Raw genomic sequence first — 20394 nt, 5'->3', positions numbered from 1 at the left:
CATCTGAACCTGTTAGAGTGAAATATGATAAATTGTAACCAAATCTGCAACCAAATCTCCAAACAATAACGGCAGAGTTAGTTCACACTAACAATGAACAACCATCTGCTGGAAACTAAACCAATTACACAACTGTTACACTGTGACACAGAAAACATAAACCGAGATCCAGTTGTGCATAAAAGGGCCGAGGCTCCTGGTCATGGCCCTCGACTTCAACAAAGATAATCATCAGAGATATTCAATAAGGGGGATGTGAAGATAATACGAAGCATGCAAGCCAGAGGAATCCACTCTGCCTTATACGGTCTCAAGTGGTGCAGAGAGGGCAGAGAGGTTAGTGAGGGCACAAAAGGGCGGACAGTACCAACTCAACCATGGGAAAACGTCTGCCTCTGAATGTGGAACTAAGGGAAGTTTAATAAATAACAACACATCCAAAACAGATTCCATTGTGAGTAGGTCACTCCCGTCCCTTCTGGATTTAATAGTTCAAGGTAACGCCAACTTTTCTCCAGCTTTTCGTTTCAGAAAAAGGGGTCAGTGTTGGAGTCGAGATCCTTTTCCGAATTACCCTTAATTCTACCATTCAAGTGGCTCTAAGTATTTTCCACTAAGCCATCCAATCCTGTCCACTCACACTGTAGTTAACAGCTCGATCCATCACTAAATGGCACACTTGTACTCCTCGCTATGCTCATGTGTCCATCAGGTGAAATTTAATAATCGCATTTGCGTAACTCAGCCTCATAATTCCCATACACTCAACAGAAGCTAAATATATTTATACCACTTCAGCCGGCTCCACACATCCAGTTGTGTCTGCTAGCAATTAGTGTATGGGTTTGTGCGACCCCATTGTTTGGACTGCCGGCCTCTCAGGGAGATAATGAACCATAATCGCTGAGTGACGCAGTAATTGCCAAGGTGTATGGTGACACGACAGCCAACGCAATTACCCTACTTTTGACATCAATGCTCTCATTAAATGATGTCATTGAAACATGACACATTGCGTGCACATACACATCCAGCCAGCCTTTCATTTTTCACCTATGTGCACACATACGTACAGAACGCAGTCAGGTATCCTGTGTATGTGCTGTAAGACTGGTTTTATTACTGCACTAAAGAGTTTCTCAGGAGTATTCATGGTTTCTAAAATTATCAATACACACATCAGCTTTGCAATTAAGTTACAATCAACAGTAAAACTTTTTAAATTTGTTTTTTAATTTGATGAGTTATAATGGAGACCTTTATGATACTGTGATACTTATAATCAGGCTGAAACATTTTCTTTACAAATTGTATTCTGGTACATTTACTAATTACCTGTTAAAAAGTAGTCAGTAATTTAAACCAAGTATCACAATATTATAGTGATGTAATTTGATTACTTTCTGTTACTTCTGGATTTACCTCAATACCGAACATGCAAATAAAGACTAGAGAAAAGAAATATCAATAAGAGATGACTTTTACTTAATCTCAATACTCGTGTGTGTATTTTGTGAGAATACACACATAAAAAAAATATTTAGTTTTACTGGAGAGCAGAGTGCATGTTTACAGACCGAGACATCATTCTTTACTTTAAAATTGTAATCCTGTTAGGAATTGTCTTCTTTATAGGAAATGTATCTGTAAAATAATTACACACACATTTTCTGAAACTTTACCAGACACAGTTAACTTTTAACTTTTTTTCCTGTATCCTGATTAAGTTATCCATTAGAAAAATAAATGTAAATATATATAATATATATTTATATTGTCATTTATTATTTTAGTCGCTGCATTATTTTATGTCTTTTCGATCTTTGGTCCACTTATGTGACCTCCCCTCATTCATATTTTTAAATGTTTCTTAATTCTTTTATTCCTAATTGAAAAGGGACAGTGCAAATTAATCCTCTTTCAAACATACGCTTAGTTTTCATTGGCATTCCCTTTGCCTGATGTTAACGGGCATCTCAGAATGACTAAAAATAATACAGCAATACATACAAATTAATACAACTATTTCTGTAAGACATGTATAAAAATTCTGAGATCTAAGAATTTGTTTGCCAACAACCTCTGTACTGTATTTTTTTGAGTATGTGAAAAAAAAATAAACTTGAACTTGAGGAGTTCGGTAAAAAAAAAGGTGTTTCATCCATTTTGTAATATAAACACTTGCTGTCTTTACATTAGGTAGTTATTCTGTTTTGGATACATATAATGAATATTTCCCCCAAATTTTCATCATTTTGTAATCAAATAAAGACACTGACTAATTTAAGTTTTTGTCATTTTAAAGCCAGAAATCACCCTTTAGAATCAGTGCAGATTTAAATAGTGCATGTACTTTACTAAACAAACATTTGCAATAGTAAACGAACACATAGAACAAAGATTTACCTTTACTTTTTCAAACCACTCTGTGAACCTTAACCCATACAAAGTGACTGTAATATTCATTTCTGTTTCCACTTAAATCTTGCTTAGAACTGCATTTACAAGGTGCCTGTGCAAAGCGAACAAAATGATTTCTTTATTAAGTGTGAGGAGCTACTGGTGTTTTAGTCACCACTTAAATATATGCTGTAAAAATGTGTCAAGCAAATAGCTTGTTACAGTTTTATTGTCACACCTTACACTATTCATCCAGATCACTTTTCTCCACTGCACTCTTGAGAAACTGTGAAGCATTAATAGTAACTCTAAAGCCTTCCTAAACAGTTCTCATATTTACACTTTTCTCATATAACTTATATATAACTTTATATAAGGCCTAATTTAACCTCATCCACACGCGTGCGTGCGTGCACACGCGCACACACACACACACACACACACACACACACACACACACACACACACACACACACACACACACAGACCACTGACCAGCCTGCACTGACAAACAGAACACAAGCAAAAGGCCACGGCCATAAATAAACACAAGAATTTGTAAGGCTGACTTTTGCAATTAGGACTGCAAGGGAAAATATATCTCTAAGAAACATTTTAATGAGCTTCTGCTAAGCAGCAGTGCTTTCTATAAAGAGCACCCCAATAATGCTTCATCACTCAAAAACTGATGTAGAGAAAATTCTTGAGGGTGGGAGATATTTCACCGTGTCCAATGATGGCTCACTAAAGAGCCCCGGGCGTCATAAAACCTGAAGGCAATTAAAAGTGGTTATTTTTCACCCCCGTTTCTAAATTCTGTAGCAATTAATCTGCCCAATTTGATTACGAACGGCACAAATTAAACAATAAAGACCTGTCTAATGAGGGATTAATTATGGGTAGCAGGAGGGGAGTGGGAGCGAGGCAGCAGCCATACGTCAGTGTCTGCTGCAGACAGTGCAGGGCCATAAGGAAGACAGAGAGGTTCCTCGTCCATGTGGTCCTGCACTGATAGGGCCCCCCTCATCACAGATCAGTAGATCCACGGCCCATGGAGCCCATAAACCGCTGGGCCATAATTGAAAGTGCCAAAATCAATAGCGGTGACAGGCCTTAATTAAATTAAATATGTCTCCCATAGGAGAGGGGTGGGGTTGTGGAAAGAGGTGCTGCTGCCAGGGTGAGCTCACTGCCTGAGGAGCTGGAGCATCTTCAGTGTCTCTGCACTACAGCACCACTGAAGGACTAATGGTTTTATTATAAAGTGACATGACGTCATAAACAGGCAGTGGCAAATGTGGTATACTAGTGAGCCATTATGCTGACCTCTGAGGAAGTCATTTACACCGGGGATGCTGGAGAGGGAAATGTCTGATTTTTTTCTCCCATCACTTTTTAAGAAGCATAAATATTTAGAAATGTGGTAAAAAGATCACGTCACAAGAAATGTTAACAAATTACATTAATTGAACTTTGATTTGCAATTTTGGAAATGTTTCCCCCACTGTAATAATCTACTCTGACTCACTACTCTCTACTCATACGACCCCCTTGTTACACTGCTAAATCTTGAAGACCATTTAAAATATGTTGTCATCTGGAACCATCTGTCCCCACCACTTTTCAACACAAAGGTACCCTGTGCCTTGAGCACTTGGCCCTGCATTTTGAAATGATTTGTCCTTGAAAAGTCCCTTAATTGCATCATACCTACTACACTTTGTCGATGTCCCCACCACTTTTCTACACAAAGTGATTGCCTTCAGATACAAACTACATAATTTACCGAGATCTTTCCAAACCTAGCTACTAACTGCATCACAAGACAATTTTAACTTGAGGAGGGTGCTTTACACACATATGAAATCTGTATCCTTCTGGACACTCTCAGTCAGTAGTTCCCAGTCTTTATCTTACACCAAGGAACCCTCAATTGACATAGACCGCACCATTTGATGATGTTTCCTCCCAGGGGCCTCCATCTCATAATATTTTGGACTTTGGATGTTTAATTACAGAAGGCTGTCATTTATTATGTCATGGTGTTACTCATGGAATAAATAATATGATACCCTTTTTGCTGGTGACCCCCTGAAACCCCATCAAGGACCCCTGGGGGTTTGAGAACCACCGTTTTAAATAAAGCAATGCCAGTTAGACAGAGCTTCTGTGTGTCTTCACTGTCGGTGACCTCAGTCATTCAGCAGCTCAGTGGACAGATGTATCCAACACTCACTGCATTCTTTACCTATTTCTATACTTTTTCCATTGTCAAATTCAAGCACTTTTCAAGCATTTTCAAAAGTATTTTCCAGCACCTTACAGCTGTGATAAACAACATATTTATATACCTATACTGTACACTACTTAAAATTAGTTGGGGATATTGGTGTATATTATTATCCACACTTGATTGTTTATTATGTGACATATCTGAATTTTTGCTTTGTGTTTTGTGAATATTTTTGGTCCCCAAAAATAATGCGACACATTTCATTTGACTTGTATTGCATATCCATGCAATTATTGCAATTTCCCCAACTACTTTTGAGTAGTGTATCTACTCAAAATTATTATTTCACTGCATCATATCATATTAGATGTTACTGTGCTAGAAACAACCTAAATGTGTTTTTTAAAGCATGCTACAGAAGGTCGACAAATTAAAGGAGAACACTAAAAGGCCGCATAAAGACATCTGTTGTTTTATATTATGCAGTTTCAAGCATTTTATCCAAAATCCCAGCATTTTTCAAATCTTGAAAAGAAAAATTCTAGCATTTTCAAGCACCCTTACAGAGCCTTTAAATCTCAACAAGGAGTCACAGCCCCTTGAACTTGAACACAACTATATTGTAAAGCTGACTGTACTATGAGGAGAAATTTGCTTTAATTAAATATCCCCAAACCAGTCCCATGCCCTCACGCTGTATCAAATCCTTCTCTGACTGTTTGGTTGCATGGATTGCTGGTGACTCAATAGTTTAAAGGTCAGTAAAACTCTTGATTACTGATTTGCCCACAATAAATAAACAGGATGTACCCTGCAGTTGTGTCCCTGTGTGGCTGAAAGGGCCAGAATCCTCCTGCATTCCTGCTGCAGACTGCTCGACGTGGGGACGTGGGGCTCGCTGCCTGGCCCTTTACCACCAGAGGATCTCCTGTGTCTTCAAGCTGATCCTGCTGGCCACAGGGAAACATGGAGAGGCAGAGGACATCACCTGTATAAAAAAAGCCCAACTCCTCATCATTTCAGGCTTTGCCCACATTTAAAGGATTAGGCAGCTGGAGTCAGAGAAGGGTCACTGACAGAGCGTTTCTCTGGGCGGAGGCAAGTGAAGGACAGGGGCGGGTTAGACATGCTGGTGATGGGGGGCTACGAGAGGCTCAACCCCCTCTGGATAAACTTGAGTTGCAGACTGTTGAGACTTGTGAGATTAGGATGGAGCCAAGTCTGCTACACTGTGATCTGAAGGACAGGGCACGCAGCGGCTCGCCCGTCCAGCAGTCCGACTTCCCAGACGAACCCCCTGATTCTGCACTCCCCCCTCATCCTTTGTTGTTTTGGTTTGCTTTTCTTTGGCCAGATCTGAAGCGGGAGGGAACAGCCCGAAATGATGGACTTAAGGTTTTTTGTGAAGGATGGTTTATGTACATGGTGTCACTGGAAGGGCAAGGCAGAGATTTTGTGGCGATATTATAAAATGGCCGAACCACACACACCACTGTATAAATCCTCATGATTGCATTTCAAAACCTATTTTTTTATCTGATGTCCGTTCCCACGGAATTAATTTCCAACACAATTACCTATAGTTATTATTCTCCTCCTGTCTATCTTGATGGAAATAGAATTTGATTATAGTTTTTTAAGGGAAAATTGATTTATTGGAGATAGAAAATATTGATGCTATCTCCAGAGGAATGATTATCTGCTCAAACATAACAACTTGTAATTATTTGGCATTTCGGAGCTTTACTTTATATCATACTTGTCAAATAAAATAGGATATGCATTGGTTTTACTCATGAGAGGTCATACAGTCTTTATCTGACTTTCTATTGCATCACTAAAATTCTCACTTTTATAGATTGTATTCATTTTGCAATAAAGACTTATATATAATGTACGATGTCACTGTAATAAACACAATACAAAAATTATATATTAACAGCAAGATGTGTGCTTTTAGAAGATTACTTTTTATAATAATGATAATAATATTAATAGTAATAATAATACAGTTATAATAACATTTATGCTGTATCAATAGTACAACTACTGTTTGCAGTAGTATTTCTATTCTAAAATAAGACTAAATATGTTTTTATTATTCTTGCAATTTGTCTGCAGTGCTGGAGAATATGTGTGGCAGCGTTTTTGACGCTCCACGTCATTAAGCATCTCTTAAACACCAGCACACCCGATTACAGAGGATGATTTGTTGCTTGTTATGCGCTTATTAAGCATTTCATTTAAGACTCTATTTAGTTTCTAATCAACAAGCGCACTCGGCGTCTGAAAGGCCCAAATGACGGACTTATCAGAATGAATCCCGTGATTTGTCATTAGTTAATCAGTCCATTTAAGATGGGCCTATATCATATTAGCCAGGCCAGTGATTTGCAAATGATTTCAGCATGCTTCCTGTTTAATGGCGCGAGAGAAATAAAGGGGCGATAATTCAATTTCACGCCAATACCTCGGGTAATTGAGATGTCTTTGATTGAACGACGGAATGTTGTAAATTTAAAAGGCGCAGTTTTATCTAAGTTTTACAGAGGAGTGAAGGGCAGCCAGAGGAGCTGATACCGCCCACTCACATGATGGAATTATTTTGATTTTTAAAGTCATGCAGAGGTCAGAGTGTGTGTGAAGGCTACTGATCCTATCTGACCGCGCGCGTGTGTGCGCGCGCATGTGTTTTTTTCTATATTATTATTTTAAATTCTTCTGATATATATATATATATATATATATATATATATATATATATATATATATATACACACACACACAAATTATTAATTAGCCTACTTAAAATTAGAAAGGAACTTGAGTGAAGAGCTGCGATAATAGGAATACAGATAAGAATAATGAGTAAAATAGACATGATTTGAATATGTAGCCAATTTTAGCTTTTTTTTTTTTATCTTGTAAAACTAACAAGAAATGAATAAATCAATACAAAAACATGTTTTAGGAAGTGCACGCCACTGATTCATTAGGATATCATAGTTTCTAATAATTGGAAATTAAATTTTGCTTTTAGGGTGCAGATTTAAAATGCTAAGAGCACAAAATCAGACGTATGACGCACTAATTTCAGAAGTTACAAAATGATGATAACACACGATAAGGACAATAGCGAGGTTAGGCCTCGCCTAAATGTGCCATATTTCATTTAATTCAGGCCTGTGTCTTCAGTAAATCGTACACTTAATTACCTTGAGCGGTATTCTCCCAACAAGCATCACAGTTGTTTAACAGGCCGAGTGACAGCGGAGTAATGGCGACGGTTTTCAATTAGCGCATTAATATTTAAACAGTGACGCGGTCACAGGTGCGTGATCAAGTGATGCTGCGGTTTTTAACAGCCAATCACAGGCGAGCACCGGACTGTTTAAATGTTAACGGTCACAAGCTTAAAAAAAACATCAATATCAACTAAAACTCGCTCCTTATTGCTTATATATTCTTCAAAAAAATAAAAAGGGGCCATCAGATGATAGTTCCGATTGTGTACAGTCTCAAAAATAGTGCCGGGACGCAGATAATGTCTTGACGACAATTTTTCAATCACCGCGCATCATTTCCGGGTAATTCTGTGGAGATGCCAGCAGATATTTACTCTTTAGGGACTTTCTTCTAACAGTATGGCCCCCCGCCGTCCGGGCAACACCGCTGGGTTTCTCTCTCTCCCCCCTCTTTCTCTCTGTCTCTCTCTGTGTCTGAGCCGAGGGAGAGTTTTTATCATCACCGTGGGACACATTCATCCTGCCTGCCAGCCGGGGGAGAGGTGAGGGAGACGGATGGCGAATAAAGTTCACTAAGCGGTGGATCTGATTCACTTAGAGAGTTCATAATTCCAAAACAGCATCTATTCCGTCTCTCTCTCTCTCTCTCTCTCTCTCTCTCTCTCTCTCTCTCTCTCTCTCTCTCACGGAGAGCCGCATGGAGTCGTTTTTAAATCGCCGAGGCTCCAGATGCATTCATCACCGTCACCCGGCGCGCCTTCACATTTGGAGCGTGTTTCTGCTGGAGCTGCTGTTTCCCTGCTGCTCACCGCGGCTGGATGACTTCACAGCGGGCTGCTGCTGCTGCTGCTGCTGGTCCTCTCTGAAACATCACGAGCTGTAAATAAACATCAATGTAGATTGTTTGTTGTTTCTAAATACTGAAGCTGCTATCTGTGTTTTAGATTCAAGTCAGCTCTTCAGCTAAATTCAGCTTCATTTTGACAATATTTGACTCGCGTGGTAATAAATATGGGCTATTGTATTAGATTATTACGATGCATTTTCGGTGTATCCATTCTTATATTTGTTTAAACTATATTGTTAGACTGTGTGTTTATTTTCTTTATTCCTGAACATGCTGCATGGCCCTTATGTATGTCCTTATGATTAAATCGGCCCATGTTTGATTTTTTTAAAAGCAAAGTTGACTCACAAATACAGAGAAACATCTCCCCTGTGGTTTCAGACTGATTTGTGACAACAGCGTATTAAAGCGCTGACTTCTGGACTTTGCCCACACACACACACACACACACACGTACACCTGCCACACGGACCGAGTCACTGCAGAGAGTGTGAATGGCATCTCGAAGCTTAAATGACCGTGAGGCATTGTTACGTACCGGCAGCAAAGTGCTCCGATCCGCCTGATTGGGCTAATTGCTCTGAAATAGGATACATTATGTATAATCATGGAGCCTTTGGGTCGGTCTGCCGGCTGTTTTGCTTGCATATCTCGCTTTCAAATACACATAAACGTCCTGAAAATAAAAAATAAAAATGTCCCTCGGATTCATGCAGCATTAACGTCGGAGGGATTCCTCCCAACTTCTCACAGCATCAGACCACATCGCCTCGGGTTCGGAGCAAATTAAACGGTGAGAAAGACACTTAGAGGAGCTTGTACTCACGTGAGCGACGTCATTGTCCCCATGCAGATGAAAGTCATTTAACTTTACGCCAAGTGCAAATATTTTGCCTGGAAGAAGAAAAAAAAAGAAAAACTTTCGACACGGTCTCCCCCCTTTTATGTCTTTACAGTCTAAATTGACAGACCTCGCATGAAAAGGGTTAAGACAACTTTGAGAGGAGGCAACAATGGGCCTTTGTCCGGAGCCCCTGCCTCCTGACTGGGAATCAAAGTAGTTTATAAAGTGAAATAAAGGCCCGATGGACCTTACAGTTGTTTTGTACCTCGCCTCGGCCCTCATTTGTTGCCTCGGGATTTAAATGAAACGGTATGATAATCGTCTTCTCCACGGCACATCAGTCTTTAAGAGCCGGAGTGTTTGGGATGCTAATTGCCGGCGACATTGTGTTGCAGCGCCGCTGTCGCCTCCGCGCGCAACACAAATAAACCAGAGACGGCCGCGACGCGCGAGGCCCGCAGCCAGGTCAGACAGATGTGCATTAAAGATCATTATTAAATCACCCACTGCTGATGGTCAGACGTGACGGGGTTTCATTTCTTCTGCCTGAAATCACTTGGAGAAAATAATTATGCCCAGCGTGCGGAGAGACAAACACCCTCACCACAGACCGGGGAACTGTTTTTATGAGTTTCTGAACATCACCGGGGGGAAAATAATAATAATAATAAAGAAAAGAAAGTCAGCCGGCTGTGCGACGCTGCAACACCTCAGCAGTCTTGCGGCTCTTTAACGCGTCTCATGTGCGCCTATTTGTGTTTACGCGCAGCCCTTTAACGAGTCGAGAGGTTGGAGGACGGGTTAAGTGTTCGGAGCCCCGAGAGAAGGGGACTGCAGACGGACGTGGGAGCCCCGGAGACTCCGGTGACTTCAAAGCCTTCGGAGCCCCTCTGCCACTCGCTCCAGGTTAGAGGCTTTAAGTGTTTCCAGCACGTGGAGCCTGCTACCTGCACACACACACACACACACACACACACACACACACACACACACACACACACACACACACACACGATGTGCTGCTGAGGAAATGATAAATGATTAAGACTTGTGTGTTAAGTATTTTTTTTTTATCTGTATAAACCGACTGGAAACAAGTTGTGTGTCGTAATAACGCGACAACTGAGGGGAACACCTGTGGCTGCGATTTCAATATGAATACGTCAACAGGAAATCGCTCTGGCTCTACCTGTGGAGCAACTATTTTGAAATTATTTTTCAACATTGCAAAAAGGAAAATCAAATGCATTTTTATTTGAATCCTAAAAAACAACAACAACAACAACAACAAAAAACATGGGACATTTTAAAAATCAGCAGATTATTGCCCTTATCCCGTCATCTTTACGGCTCATACATGCAAAACAGGTGGACTGCTGTGTCACCTTGAATGTTAATTGCAAGGAAGTCGTTTCGCCTGAGCTGCATCACAGAGTGTGTTTGTTTTTTGTTTTCTTCCTGAAAGTGATGGCAGGCAGATCATAACGCTGATCGGGTTTGGGGTTTTTCTGTATTTACACCCCGGGACAGAGTCATGACAACAAAACACCTCCTCGGAGCTGCGGTCTAATGTGTATCTTGGGAAACAGTCGCACCGAGGAATCCCTTTCAGGCCGAGCAGCCCAGTGGGCGCTGACCTTTTCTTCCTCTGAGGAGGGAGAAGCCTACTATTACACCCGGCTGTAGCGCTCATTTGAATAGATGGGACTGGCGTGCGATCGGCTGAGAAACAGCAAATGTTTCAGGGCTGAATGGCTCAGTGTCCCTGGGCTAGGGCGGGTAGAGGAGGAGGCGGTGCCGCTCTCTCTCTCTCTCTCTCTCTCTCTCTCTCTCTCTCTCTCTCTCTCTCTCTCTCTCTCTCGGTGCGGGTTCAGCTTTTTCAATAGTCTCCCGAAAGCGGAGCGCTTTGATCCGGCTGCTGCTGGCGCCTAAAAACAACGTAACTTGTCTGCCCATTAGGGAGACTGACAAATCGTGACAGATTGTTTATGCTTGGCAATTAGCGACGCAAACGCTTTCCTGAGAACTGGCTACGCAGCAGCACAGGTCTGTTCTCATGTCTCTGGGATAAAAAGGTTTGTGAAGCCTGCAGTTTAAACTCTTCGAATTGAAGCACCAACTTTATTGGTTTATTTTCTTAAATGAAAGGCTCACAGATCCACACAACAATGGAATCCCCCTCTTTTTTTTTTTATATTTTAGGGCCTGCAGATAATGAGAAGGCGCGCAGAGGTACAGCCAGGTAAATCAATGACAGTCCTCCTGGCTCCACGCTGCCTCCTCCTCCTCCTCCTCCTCCTCCACATCAGTTTTGACTTTAATGGATGTGGTCAAAGACGGAGGGGGAAAAAAAGAAGAAAAAAAAAATCCAAGTGATCCCTCCACCTCCTCCCCTCTGCCCGATAATTACCCCTAAATGACTGCGAAGGCCTGTGTGTTTCAATCTGATTAGAGCCCCGCAGCCATCAATAAACAGCGCGCAGCGAGAGGCTCGTCACATAAAGAGGAGGCAGTAAAGTGTTGCGCAACAGCCAGTGCGCACTTAAGCGCACCGTCAAAGTCAGACGGCACATATGAGTGAATAAAGAATGTCAAAATGTCAGGAGGAGGAAAAAAAGTTATCAAAGATCGTGTAAACACGGTGACTGACAACAGACATTACGTGTATACAGTGTCAGTAAGTTAACTGGAGGGTCTATTTTCTGGTCAAAAGAAATCGTTTTGCCCTTGTGAGACCACGCACCATTAAGAGTTTGTTGTGCTTATGTTTATATGAAGTGGGTTCATGGAGAAAAAAAGGGTAACTATTGTTAACTTTCCCACTGTGATTTTTTTTTTTTTTTTTTTTTCAGTCTCGCAGGGACCAGCCCATCTCGCCTCTGATTGGCCGCCCCTCTCTCCACGCCTGCCTTATTATACCCCTGCACTCCAATTTGGTCACATAAACATGAGGATACCGTCACCTTAGGGCGCTCCGCAGAAACTTTGTGTAACTCCTTTTTTTTTTTTTTTTTGGTTGCTCCATACCCACGAGACTCGACTCGTCACCTCACCCCGTGCCAGTCGGACCTGTATGGCCCCATCGACCGCCATGTCAACTCTGACCGCTGGTTTGAAAAGCGAAGACCTTCCTCCCCGCTCGGTTCTCGTCAGCAGAGGCGACATGCAGACCAGCCTGAGCCCCGCAGAGGAGACCGGCAAGCCCAAAGTCGCGATTTTACCCTTCAGCGTCGAGGCGCTGATGGCTGACAGGAAACCCAGCAGAGAGGTGGCGTCCCCGGATGCCACGTCTGTCCCCGGGACGTCCCAAGCGATGGCGAAGGGCGCAAGGATGGGTGCTTTCGGTAGCCTGGATACTTCAGTTCCTGGTTTAGCCATGGGCTCTTCGTTTTCTGTGGGCGACATCATGAACATGCCGGAGGACGTGTTGATTAAACCCGAGAGCCCGGACAGTAAAGAGAGGACCTCGTGGATACAGAGTCCTCGTTTCTCTCCAACTCCTCCGCGTAAGTTTGGTGTCAGTGCAGAGCCTAGATTAAAGCAGCAAATAGCCTTATATCTAAGTTAAAATGTGTAACTTGTGTTATTATCTTTTGATGTTTGGACGTGTTTTACATTAGAGAACCTTTACTGAGAGTATTTGTCGTGGGTGGATTTGCGCATTTGACGCAATTTCTATCCAAGCTCTCAAATTAAAGCGTTTTGTCCTCCTTCCTCACAGGAAGACTGAGTCCTCCTGCCTGTCCACTGCGAAAACACAAGACGAACAGAAAGCCCCGGACCCCCTTCACCACGTCCCAGCTGCTGGCCCTGGAGAGGAAGTTCCGCCAGAAGCAGTACCTTTCCATCGCCGAGCGCGCAGAGTTCTCCAGTTCCCTGAACCTGACGGAGACCCAGGTCAAGATCTGGTTTCAGAACAGGAGAGCCAAAGCCAAGCGGCTGCAGGAGGCAGAACTTGAAAAACTGAAAATGGCAGCGAAGCCGATGCTGCCTCCAGCCTTCGGGATTTCCTTTCCCCTCGGTGCGCACGTCCCCGGGTCCTACGCAGGGTCGCACCCGTTCCAGAGGCACTCGCTGCCCGTTTCCCCCGTGGGACTGTACGCCGCTCACGTCGGATACAGTATGTACCACCTGGCTTGACAGGGACGCAGGACGAGGGGCACGCGCAGTGGGACACAAGGGGGGTTAAGACTACTTCTCCGAGGGCCCCGATCGAGAGGAGGGGGAACCTGTACCGAATAAAGAGGCATCCTGACGGTGAGCTCAGTGTCACATCTTGTCAGGAGGGGTGCGAGACCTCCGCGCAGACCCCCTTCTGAGGACCTTGAAGTTTGTCCACTTCTCTTGACCTCGCCAGTAAGTTCACACACTGCAAAGACAATCCAACTTCATTCGTCATTTAATCTTGAGTCTGACATCTGTTGTGATTCTAGAAATCTTAAATCAGAAAGCTAATCCGAGTGAGACTAAATGACTTTGAGATGGACATGTTTGCGGTGCAGAGGCGGGGAGCCCTGTGGTAAATCACGACCGGACAGTCGAGCGTGGACACTGTGCTGTGCCACGGTGTGTCAGAGATAGCCCGCTGCTTCCTGCGCCTCCATGGCTGCTCACAGCCACGTTAAACGGCTAATAAAGCGGCCGCAGCGAGTAAGTCAGAGACTATAATGCGCAGCCTGACATTCGGCACCAGCAAGGTAAAGGTCGGGCTTCTTCCATCGCATCTGTGGGCTGCAGAGATCCATAATTTCTTCATCCCTTGCATTCATATCAGTGCGTACCTGTGGGTGGGTTACTGAATCCAGTGTCAGTAAATGCTCTTTGTGAATTTTGGAGAACCACAGCATTTGTTTTAATTTTTTTTTTCTTAACAGCACTGTCTGTTGGAATGATTCCCTTCGGAAGGGATATGTGTACTGTAAAATAATGTATATTTGAAGAATATCCTCATTTATATTATGAATATATTTGTGACATAACTTAACAATAAATTGTTTATTCTTTTTCATGAAGCGGTTGTTGGTTTTGACTCAAACGTACACCAAGTATTCGACCATTACCACGGCACATTTAAAAAGCAGGGTGAGAAAAAGTGCTGAGAAACATATTCTCATCCGCCTTTACTTCTTAGTTTCAGAACTTCTTTTTCAGTTTGTAGGATGAAGCTTGGGTCTGATGGAGTTATTGCACCCTTTGGACATTTTACGCAATCATGAGACAAACACGTTTTTGAGGAAAACATCAGCAGGGAGTAATTATTTTCAGGCCTGTTAAAAACAATAGAAAACACCGATGAGCCTGGCGGACAGCATGATCTAAAAATCACATTTTTGTGGGGATGTCACTGTTAAGGCCCCGAGGCTTTAATCGACCCACACCATGATCACAATCCACTTTCATCAAATTCCAAAATGCGTAACTGACGCGTTTCCGCGCTCCTCGCGCAGGTATTCCAGCCTGTCAGCGCTGCGAATTGAAAACTTGTCACATGTTATTTGCAGGAATGTATTGCCACAGCTGTTGCCTATTGCTTTGAAACAACCAACCTAGATTTTGTTGGCGCCAGAAGACCTGAAGGGGGGGGGGGGGTGGAGATATTGCGAGGAGCTGTGGAGGTGGAGAGGGTGGGGGGGCAACCAGTTGTGCAGACTTCAAAACAGCATCGATAAATATTGCAGATTGGCTCTCGGGGCTAAACTGCTTGTAAACAATCCACCAGAGTGTCATTACGGTGTGTTTAGGGTGTAAAATTACCCCGGGTGACACCCCAGCACGGAGAAGACAGGCCTGTTAGAAGCCATGTGCCGCGGCGCGTCGAAACACGTCACCTGACTGCTGCGCGTAAAGCAAATATCAAACAAAACGGGGGATCAGATAGAGGAGGCATGACAGGCCCACTCTGCGGCAGGCTTCTTTTCTTTCTTTTTTTGAAGGGCTTTCTCTTGAGTTGTGCGCCATTCAGGCAGGGGTTAAACTGGAGTAAAATAATTGCTGTAATGAGCAATGGCAATCTGCCGCAGACGGAGGCCGGCTCCAGAGAGGCTGTAGCTCCAGGCAAGGCGGAACTTTTATCATTCCTAAAATGTCAACGGGGGACTGGGACGGGCAACACTTCTGCTCTGTGCTGTGATTTCCTCCGCGGCGCTGACAAGCTGCTGTCCTAAACAACAGAAACACACAGATCCGCTGTTTAATCCCTCACTCGGTTTTTACAAGTGCGTCTTTTTTAAAAACATTTTTTTCTTTTCTTTTCTTTTTTTTTTTTTTTTTATCAGAATTTGAATCGAAACTGGTGGTGGATTTTTTTTTTTCTCCCCCGTGACTTAAAAAGCCACGTTCTCTTAATTTATCTGTGTGTTTTTCCTCTGACAGCCTCCGCTCCTCTTTTTGTCCACGAGGCATGAATTAATACAGCCTCCCTGACAATAAGCGAGAATCACGCGGATGAGCGCTCCGCCTGAACACAAGAGAAACTTGACACAAAAGAACCAAAGGGGACCCTTCTATTCTTTCAACTCTTTCGCTCCTTTTGTCCCGGCCTCTCTATCTCGCCAGAGGCCAATGAGAAAAAACAAAACTCAATAGTTTATATCATCCAGAAGATCACAGGAGGCTGTTTGACTCCGGAGCAAAAGGCCCTTGATCCCCCAAAGAAAGGAAAAAAAATGGGTTACTAGAAGGCGCCTATACAGCCGGATAAGTGATAGCTGAAGCAGAGGAGCCAGTGGATGTCAAACATTTAACCTTTATTCCTTTGTTTTTCCCAAGAAGTGTAGAGGACACGTTATGAGACTATTTTATTATTATTATTATTATTATTATTATTATTATTATTATTATTATTATTATTATTATTATTATTGGCTGAATTGATTTAGATTATTGAGGAGAATTCTTATTAAGGAAAGCGCCACCAGTTGTATCTGTTTTTTTTGTTTGTTTGTTTTTTTTTGTTTTTTAATTCCTTATAACAAGCAGCACCAGGAAACTAATTACTGCTCACGATAAATGTCATTTTGCGTGTGTTCGCGGACGGAAATCACACGATTTTCAAAGTAAATTACAAACAGGATCATTTTATTCCTCGGTTGAAAGTGCAGGTTTTGAGGCGCAGACACTCTGACTTCCTTTATATTCACCAACATACATTATTCAGTCTCATGGTGCCTGGTGATTAATGAGAATCCAAGCAATTATTTTACCACAGATTCAATAGAAAAGAGAGACATTAGAAAATGTATTAACATTAATAAGCCATTTAGAAATAATCCCTTTTTTTAAATAATAATAATTTAAAAAAAAACATTAAATCTGCCTGTTATAAGCAATAGGGCTGAGAAATGTCTCCACATTTTGTTTGTCTGTTATTTAACTAATTGATATGTCACACGTCGGCCCGGCTGGTCACAAAGGTTAAGGAGGGCCTGTTTGTCATTTTATTCTAAATATTAGACAAAGTGTTTGCAGGGCAGTGAATGACACATTTTATTTTATTGTGTTTAAAAAGGTTCTATCTCTGTAACAAACTCTCAACATTTGTATTTAACCGTGTGAGATGCTGGAGAAATTATCTTCAAACCAAAGTGATACACGAACACGAGTTCCTCTCAGATACCACACCACCACCTTCTGTTCAGACCCGGAGTGACATTAAAAAACTACTAGTTTTACTTCTTTTCGCATGAAAAACAAAACAAAACAAAAACAAAAAAACGAGTCGAGTTTAAAACAGGCCACAATACTAAAATCACCATTCAACTTTGCGCCGATCCTAAGTTAATCTAAATTATAAGAATATCATACCTGCTTTGTGGAGGCCAGCTGCTCTGGGCCTCTTCAAGATTTTCAGACAAATACCAGCGATAATAAATATGTTCTATTCAATGTTCGTGTCTTTTAAACTCCTCTGTGAAGGCTGGACCGCGTGAGGATGCTGTGATTTCACCTTCATCACATGTCGTTTTCCAAAACGTTTTATAATGTAAGAGAAAATAAAAGGCACATTTTCAATGAAATTACCCATCAAATTAAAAAAACAACAACATATGAAATATGTATTTTTTGCAGCAGGCCAACTCGGAGTCCTGATTAATATATGAGGGAAAACTTTAGCCACAACAAATGTGTTCAGACGCAGACAAATGGGTGATAGTTTATTTAATGAATCATAATAATACATATAATAATACTAATAGCTTTATTTGACAATGGCAGAGTGTGTTGAGTTGAACGTCCTGCCTCCGAGAAGAACACTATGGTGGGAGTGATTCAGTGAGTGAGTCAGTCAGTCAGTCAGTCAGTGAGTCAGTCAGTGAGAGGAGCCACAAGCTGTAAATACTGTTAATAATAATAATAATGCACCGGGGATGTTATAAATCAGAGTTCAGTTACCAGCAAACGGAGCCATCATCACCACTTTCCTGCGGCTGCCTTCTCCAGAGAGGACCTATAAAAGCAGCCTTCTGCAGGAAACCAGATGTTCCCATTCTTATGTCCGTGATATTCACAGAAATATTACTGCAGTGACAAACACAGTATGTACATTTTTCTACGACATTCGGCAAGCTCAGTAAAAGTCTATATTAAAGGAGGGATAAAACCACTTTATTGAGTCTTCAGTTCCAGGACCCAACAGGCCTCTGTGGGCTGAAGAGGATGAATATCATCAGAATATATACGAAATAATTAATACACGTTGTAGATATTCGGTTTATCACGATACTTGATTGTAATCTGTTTATAAGATTAGATTGAGTTATTGATAACAATAATTGAAAAAAAAACAAAAAACGGATTCATTAATAAAGGACGAGGTTGTGAGCCTCCTCGCGTTGTGCTGTCGTGGCCCTCACTGTCCGCTAGAGGCCGCTGTTGTCTCGGCCTCGCGTGCACTGACAGGTTTGTGGTCACTGCCAGACTTTGGTCACTTCAGTGGAGTCACCACTGAGACACCAGGAGAGTTCTCGGGCCTGAGCTGATGTCTTTAGCTTGCTGAGTAGTCTGAAGTCCTCTGGTGACCCCTCACTCAGTAATTACTTCAACGTGTAAATAAGTGGAACAATTGTGCGTTTATAAGGTACATTTACTGTTGAGGCAGAGGGGGAAGCTTTGGTCTCCTATGTGAGCAGTTTTGAATCTGAGCGCCCAAACACACCTCTACAGGAGAGCGTGCCAATCATCTATTGGAAATTATGTGGCCCTAATGAGGCAGGCATTTCTTTAAAGGTGCAATAAAAAAAAGGGCTAAATGTGATGGAAAATTGCCTGAAAACCCCATAAACCCAACTGAATCACAAACTGCATGGGCCCCACTTTAATGTAAATAGGTTTCTGATCTGTCCTTTACAAGCTCGTTTATTTCAACAAAGCAGAGGATGATTACTGTCACCCTCCGGCAAAGTTGTTGCCGTGTTTTTATTGTGCAGCGTTTAGCATTTTTTGGTGCGGAACGTTCAAATTGTTTGAATGACCTGCTGGCCCCCGCATGCGGTTCAAATGTTCTGTTCTCCTCCTCGGCCTTAATGATAGAAAATATTCCCTCGGCCCTCTAATGATGATCAACAAGCACGGCAATTAAGCTTTATAGGCGCTCTGTGGGCTCATGTCTTCACAAGGCCCATGCTGCTGACTAACATTTTCTTTCTTTTTTTTTTTTTTGCAGGCTTGGTTTAATTACAGCAGCGAGAGGTTCGGGCCTGATGGTTCAGAAGTGCAAAGACTTCGATTCTTGGCACGGAAAAGAGCGAACATGCTTATTGCAACACAGAGCAGGCTCGGATCAAACTGCAGGCTGTTTAATGATTACACACTGATTAGTTTGTGTTGTAAGATTAAACAAATCTTCTGTGCAGGGTTGAGTTTAGTCTGGCTCAGTTACAGCTGGATGCTGTGACCCACCAAATACAATATTTTAGAAAATTAAGTGGTAAACCTCTGGAGATGCCGACTAAACTTCTGGAACACAACCACAAGTTTTCAAATCTACGTAACTCCACTCCTGCATATCTGCTGATGACTGTACCATGTTTCGATCTCTCACTGATATACTTCTCTGTTCCTCAGGAAATAGTTTGGAGCTTTTCTACATGATGGCAGCAGATTTTACTTCATTTGACTCTTAACAAATTCAACCTTTGGAAATTGTTGATAATTGCTGTGAGTGACACCTTCTACTGACAGAGCTCAACAGAGCTATACAACCAGCACCACCTTGTGACAGATCAGGGCACTGTCAGACCCTCTCTGCACTATTCAAAGCAGTCGAGGGGGAACAAGCCTCCACAAGTGTATGATGCTCCTGCATGACAGGTACCCCGACAACCCTCAGTACACCTAAAGCATTTCCTGCATCCTGCACAAGGGATGTGAACCAGACGCCGTCAGTCAATGTGACAGGCAATGTGTCAAGCCATATGTAAACTAAAGACAAATGAAGCACTGTGTTTCCCTGCTCAGCCCAGATTCTTCTAGAGTCAGGCCCATGCATTCCTTCTGAGTGCTGATCACCTGCTACACTCAGACTTCCACACTCTCCCCTCAGGTACCCATTTTAAGGTATAGAGGATTGCAGCAAGTAGGCCCTGGCACTCATTTGTTCCAGCGGCCATCAGCTTGTTGAATAGATGGGCACTTGTAGTTTGCTGTATGACTTTCTGACTTTCATTCCGTCCTTCATGCTGTTTATTGCTGTGTTGCTCTCAGCTTGCAAAATCAGTTGTCCTCTGGGATCAGAAAGTCGGAGAGTTGATGTGGAACTTGAGCCTGTTGAAGGTATGTCAGTGATGCGGAACAACGCCGGCTCCCACTGGGACAGACACTTCGGCAA

The 20394-nt window shown here is 42.4% G+C and overlaps 1 protein-coding gene and 1 long non-coding RNA gene across 2 annotated transcripts; one reads left to right on the top strand and one right to left on the bottom strand.

Moving 5' to 3' along the window:
* Positions 1-4639: 4639 nt before the first annotated feature.
* Positions 4640-8543, bottom strand: LOC119020444. Its single transcript, XR_005075318.1, has 2 exons — positions 7849-8543; positions 4640-5621 (listed from the first exon to the last, which is right to left on the bottom strand). It is a non-coding gene; the product is annotated as an uncharacterized LOC119020444 (long non-coding RNA).
* Positions 8544-10409: 1866 nt separating this feature from the next.
* On the top strand, positions 10410-14556 carry msx1a (muscle segment homeobox 1a). The gene is made up of 3 exons (XM_037099777.1): positions 10410-10475; positions 12422-13075; positions 13291-14556. The coding sequence occupies exons 2-3, from the start codon at positions 12643-12645 to the stop codon at positions 13707-13709; spliced, it is 852 nt and encodes a 283-aa protein (XP_036955672.1). The 5' UTR covers positions 10410-10475; positions 12422-12642; the 3' UTR covers positions 13710-14556.
* Positions 14557-20394: the final 5838 nt, after the last annotated feature.

The sequence above is a fragment of the Acanthopagrus latus genome, chromosome 6 (genome assembly GCF_904848185.1).
Source record: "Acanthopagrus latus isolate v.2019 chromosome 6, fAcaLat1.1, whole genome shotgun sequence".
Classification (NCBI taxonomy): domain Eukaryota; kingdom Metazoa; phylum Chordata; class Actinopteri; order Spariformes; family Sparidae; genus Acanthopagrus; species Acanthopagrus latus.
Note: the sequence above shows the minus strand (reverse complement) of the source record. Positions and strands in the feature narration are given on the sequence as shown.

Bases quoted from the DNA above. Each gene is read 5' to 3' on its own strand.
- msx1a (XM_037099777.1), top strand. From the start codon at position 12,643: ATGGCCCCATCGACCGCCATGTCAACTCTGACCGCTGGTTTGAAAAGC. The intron at 13,076-13,290 runs GTAAGTTTGGTG...CCTTCCTCACAG, and splicing joins TTTCTCTCCAACTCCTCCGC to GAAGACTGAGTCCTCCTGCC.